Raw genomic sequence first — 6035 nt, forward strand, 5'->3', positions numbered from 1 at the left:
GTTTGTTTTTAGTTGCTTCAGAGTCATTTATCATGTTTTGTTGGTTTGGTATCGCATTGCATTCGATTACAAGTTTATGTCAAAAAGATCTCGTTTATGCTTCGTTTGGTAGTGTCATTGTTACAGGCCATTGCACAGATTTAAAAGCAATAATGGTGAAGATATGGATACTCAGAAAGGCAAAAATATGAAGAAACAGCAGGTCAACACGGGCACCCGTGTGCCACAACACGGCCGTGTTGTTGATCAGGCAGAGCAAAATGGGAGGAGAAAAACAGAGATCAACACGGGCACCCGTGTGGTGACACACGGCCGTGTTGTTTAAAACAGTGCATTAACACGGGTACCCGTGTGGAGGAGCACGGCCCGTGTTGTTGCCTCTGTAGCTTGTGTTGAAAATAATTATAATGGAGAGCAACACGGGCACCCGTGTGGTGACACACGGCCGTGTTGATTGGGCGCAGCTTGGAAACCCTAACTTTTGCTTTGTGAACCGATTCTGCTCATTAAGGCTAGTTTAGACCTTTTGCTTAGAGGAGATTCATCTGAAGCTATAATAAGGCTTGGAAGAGAAAGTAGGAGGCACTTTTGGACGGACGAAAGAAAACATTGCATTGGAGAAGATAGCTACTACGAAGGATTTGAAGACGGCGAGATTCAAGGGCATCAACCATTGAAGATCAAAATCTCCTAATTCTTTGTAATGTCTAATCTTTACATTATGAATTCTTTGAGTACTATGAGAGGCTAAACCCCCTGATGCTAGGGGGTGATCCTGATGTTATCGCATGTTATGAATTTGAACAAATGATTTCTTGATTACCATGTTACTTATTTCAATTCAATTGTGTGATGTTATTATGCTTTTGTATCGGACAAATACAAATTGATCTATGACTTTCAATAACAGGATTGTGATTGTTAGGATTTTCACACAATTGGGTTTATGAATGCATCATATAGGACTAATAACTTTCGTAAATCACCGTAAACCTTGATATTATGTATGATTAAAACCAATGATTAATTGAATGGATATTTGAGTAAGAATTGGTAGTTTAATAGTTTCTTCCTTAAGGACTTAAGTAAGAACATTCTGAGGTTAGGTGATTGAATGTTTCATATGTATTAAGGAAATCTTGACTGAATTCATAACTGGTTAAATCAACCACTCACCCTAGCATCTTTTATCTTAATCAATTATTTTACTATTTTTGTGTTTACTATTATAAATTCTAAAACAACCAAACCATTATCTTTTTGTTCTGATAGAATCAAATTAAAATAAGTATTTCCTACGCAATCCCTGAGATCGATACTTGGAAATAAAACTCCTTATTACTACATTGGTAAAAGTAGTACACTTGCTATTTTTCCGATCACCAACACTTGAGCAAATATGATGGAAAATAATAATATATACAATATAAATAAGTATGACAAACAAGTACAAAGAAAGTATCTATATAATATAGATAAGTTTATATACAAGTATCCAGGGCCGACCTTGGGCCCGGGCAAGAAGGCCTACAACCCAGGGCCTGCAAAAAATAGGAGCCTCAATTTTTTTATTTAAGTAGTTATATAATAGGCTCAGTCAATAATAGATCCACTGAAGCAAAAATAACTTAACCAAATTGTAAAATAATAGGCCCAGCAAAACAAAACCAATAGTTATTATTGTTAAATAAAAAATAGAAATTATCTCAATATTAATTTGTCTTTAGGTTTTTCAATAGCCAACAATAGAGTTTAGTCAATATCTCAATAATTTATCTTTTCATTCAGAACCCATACATCACATTCTCTTATTTGGAATTCTCTCACTTTTCCGTCAAATACACACTAAGTTTTGTAATTTTTTTCTTAATCTCTGTTATTATACAATCATGATTTAATTGGCGGAGTTAAATTAACTTCCAACTTAATCGAAATTGTCACTCCGTGCTTGTCTTATGTCAATTAAGAAAACAATATAAAAAATTTACTATCATAAACTAGATTACGTTAACCTACCTTTTGCACTTTTATAGTTTTTTTCAATCATTACTCATATTATAAAAAAAGAACGCTACTATCTCTTTATTTTCTATGTAGTATTTTATTTTTATTGAGTGGTGTTAGATTTAAAATAATCGATTCGGATTAAGAAATAACTTATTCTAAAAAATGTTCATTTGATCTTTAATTAATTAAATATTATATATTTGTATAATTTGTTAATTTTATTTGTTGTGTAAATGTTAATTTTATTTGTTGTGTAAATGTTAATTTTATTTACTAATTATTTCTTAATTTTTTTATTTATCGGATCAATTTCAATGCTTCGGAATTTATCGGTTCAACTTCAACATTGCAGGATTGATCAATTTCAGTTTCAGGTTCTAAATTTATTTTCATTATTCCTCTATGCCTCCTAAATTGCCTCCTAAGATTAGAAAGTTTGATTCCGGATGTGAGAAGCATAAGAAAAAGAAAAGGTTTGATGAGTTAACTCAATCTCAATTAGGAGCTCTTGATAAATTTATTATAAAAGAACCATAAATTCCTGTTGAAAATCAGAATGTTGATGTTGGAATTATTGAAAATATGGAGGAAAATGCTAATGTTAATGCTACCGAAAATGATAATTTAGATGCTAAAAATATGAAGGAAAATGCTAATGTTAATGTTACTGAAAATGATAATTTAGATGATGTAAATGCTGGTAATGCTAATGAAAATGGTGAAGATATAGATATATTTGATCCAGCAATATGAGATTCTCTTGAGTCTAGAATGATTGATTTATTAGCAACAAAGGGTCATAAAAGAGATGTGTCTATTGTCCTAAAGATAAATCATCTAGACGTTTTACGGTTAATTTGTATACTAGAATTTTATCAAATGGAGAGAAATGTGATAGAGATTGACTTGTTTATTCAAAAAAGCTTGATAGAGTATTTTGTTTTTGTTGTAATTTTTTTAAAAGAGGAATTGGTATAGGTCAATTAGCAAATAAGGGTTTTTGTACTTGGAAACATGTTGGTGAAAGACTTAGAGAGCATGAGGCGGGCATGAAACATGTTCACAATATGACTACTTGGTATGAGTTGTGTAAAAGAATGCAAAATTTTCAAACTATTGATAAAACAACTCAAATATTGATTGAGAAAGAAAATGAGCATCGCAAAAATGTTTTAAAAAGAATTATTTCAATAGTGAAATTTCTTGCTAAACATAATTTGGACTTTCATGGTTTGAATGAGACGTTGTACCAAAATAACAATGGGAATTTTTTTAGACTTAATTGAAATGTTAGCTGAGTTTGATCCAATTGTCCAAGAAAATGTTAGTAGGATTACAAATGATAATGTTCATGTTCACTTTCTTGGGCATAAAATTCAAAACGAGTTAATACTTTTGCTTGATTCTACAATTAAAAATGAAATTATTAGAAAAATTAAACAAGCAAAGTATTTCTCTGTGATACTTGATTGTACTCTTAGCGTTAGTCACCAAGAACAAATGTCTTTGATAATACGATATATGAGTGTTTCTTCAAATTCTGTTAGTGTTGAAGAATCTTTTTTACGATTTTTGAATGTGAATGATACAACTGGTCAAGAGCTTTTTGATGTTTTACAAGATGAATTAAAAAATCTTGATCTCGACATATTTGATGTGCGGGGACAAGGTTATGATAATGAGTCAAGTATGAAAGGAAAACATCAAGGTGTACAAAATAAAATTTTAGACATAAATCCAAGAGCCTTTTATACTCTTTGTGCTTGTCATAGTCTTAATTTGACATTATGTGATATGGCTAACTTTTGTCCTAAAGATAAAGATTTTTTTGGAGTTGTTCAACACATTTATACTATTTTTGCTAATTCTACTAAGAGATGATAAATTTTGAAAGATAATGTAAAATGGTTGACTCCAAAATCATTGTTATCCACTCGTTGGGAGAGTCATGTAGATAGTGTCAAAGCTATTAAAACTCAAATGTCAGATTTTAGAGAAGCTTTGCTTGAAGTGTCAGAAAAGGATCTTGATTCTAACATTCGAAGTATAGCTAAATCCTTAGCAACAAATGAGCTTGGTGATTTTGAGTTTTTAATATCAATAATTATTTGGTTTGAAATATTATCCGCAATTAATGTAGTTAGCAAGCTCTTACAATCAAGGGGTATGATTATTGATGTTACTATAGAAACAATAACATGGTTGATTTTATTTTTTAAGGAATATAGAGAAATCGGTTTTATAAATGCCTTGAATTATGCTACAAAATTTGTCCTTGAATTGAATATTGATCCAGTATTTCCTCAAATGCGTATAATTCGAAGAAAAATGCATTTTGATGAGAATTTGAATACCCCACCAATTAAGCTATTTGAAGAGGAATTTTTTAGAGTTAATTATTATTTTTATCTTGTTGATCAAGCTATTGTATCTCTTAATAAGATATTTGAGCAATACCAACAATACCAAAGTGTTTTTGGTTTCTTATTAACTTCTCAAAATTTACAATCATTGGACAATGCAACTTTAGAGTCTTGTTGTAGTCATTTTGAAGAGACATTGAAACATAATGAACAATGTGATATTGATGGGAAAGAATTATGTGTGGAGTTAAGGTTATTAAGAGATATATTGCTTGTAGGAAATATTGGACCTATTGATATATTAAGATTTTTGAAAGGCATGGATTTTTTTCCCTAATACAATCATTGCATATAAAATTTTATTGACTATTCCTGTGACAGTTGCCTCGGCAGAAATAAGTTTTTCAAAATTGTTGTTGAAGTCTTCCTTGCGGTCTACCATGTTACAAGAAAGGCTTAATGGATTAACATTGATAGCAATTGAGAATGATTTGTTGGATAACATACAATATGAAGACTTGATTGAAGATTTTGCTTCAAAAAATGCTAGAAGAGAGACTCTTTTTTAAGTAGCTAGATGATATTTTGATAATATTGAATAAAATATGTCTTTTTTAATGTTAGTTACATGGATAAACGACTACTTTTGATGTTGTTGATGCTATGTAAAATTTAAATATATGTTTTCTTTTTAAAATTTTAAAAAAGTTATTTTTTGTTAGGGATCGAGTTTTATTATTTGCCCCGAACCTCTAAAAAGTCAGGATCGGCCCTGCAAGTACCTATACATTATACACAAATGCATGAAGATAAAAAGATAGAAACTATTGTGATGCTTTCAATATCTAAACATCAATCCCCGACAATGACGCCATTTTGTTGAAGCAATAAAGCAGCAAGCAAAAGTAAGTATTTTGTTTTATCGTCTCCATAGGGATTAGTGCGACATCAAATGCCATTCAACAGTCTCTAAGATTTTAAGCTTAGGTTTGCAAGATTTGAATTTAAAATAAAACTATGTAAAACGAATGAATAAATAAATAAAGCTTCTGAGAGATCTAAGAGCTTTGCAAGATTGTATTTGATCCACCATCACATAATTTACCAATCGGTTATGCATAATCTAAACATTCATCAATATCATCACGTATCGCTCACAACAGTGTTCATGTCTGCAACACCGATGAGAGTTCTACCGTATTGTTTAATCGATGATCTCTCAGCCTACCAAACAATATGAAGCATTAAGATTCGATACCCACGCGGATGTTAAATCTAAATCTATGTCTAGAGTTTAGAATCTAATAAGTGATTATCCTAAATCTAGATTCGAAGAGTATTTTTCAATAACAGTTCAAATCAATAGATAAATAAGTAAACAAGGATAACATCGATATAGAGTCGTATATAGAACATACATAATGCCATGATTAATAAAAATACATACTACAAAAGTGAACTTACATACAAAACCAATAAGAAAGGGGTTACAAGGAGAATAACGATGAAGAACAAACACCCACCACGATTTCCCAACGATAGAGGCAAATCCAACTTCAGATCTTCAAGAAGCATCCTAAATTGTTGTTTCTAAGATACTCTAACTCTCCTAACTAAGAGAATGGTTCCGATGGAATTGGGGTTAAAATTTCCCAAAACCATCCC

General features: G+C 31.0%; 1 protein-coding gene across 1 annotated transcript; it reads left to right on the forward strand.

Annotated features, from left to right (window-relative positions):
* The first annotated feature begins 3267 nt into the window (after positions 1-3267).
* LOC127108524 (uncharacterized) lies at positions 3268-4939 on the forward strand. The gene is made up of 3 exons (XM_051046012.1): positions 3268-3694; positions 3902-4687; positions 4752-4939. The coding sequence occupies exons 1-3, from the start codon at positions 3268-3270 to the stop codon at positions 4937-4939; spliced, it is 1401 nt and encodes a 466-aa protein (XP_050901969.1).
* The last annotated feature ends 1096 nt before the right edge of the window (positions 4940-6035 follow it).

This window comes from Lathyrus oleraceus, chromosome 1 (assembly GCF_024323335.1).
Source record: "Lathyrus oleraceus cultivar Zhongwan6 chromosome 1, CAAS_Psat_ZW6_1.0, whole genome shotgun sequence".
NCBI lineage: Eukaryota > Viridiplantae > Streptophyta > Magnoliopsida > Fabales > Fabaceae > Lathyrus > Lathyrus oleraceus.

Coding starts and splice junctions, on each gene's coding strand:
- LOC127108524 (XM_051046012.1), top strand. CDS start 3,268: ATGGGAATTTTTTTAGACTTAATTGAAATGTTAGCTGAGTTTGATCCA. Junction 3,695..3,901: donor AGGTTATGATAATGAGTCAA/GTATGAAAGGAA, acceptor AAATTTTGAAAG/ATAATGTAAAATGGTTGACT. Junction 4,688..4,751: donor TATATTAAGATTTTTGAAAG/GCATGGATTTTT, acceptor TTCCTGTGACAG/TTGCCTCGGCAGAAATAAGT.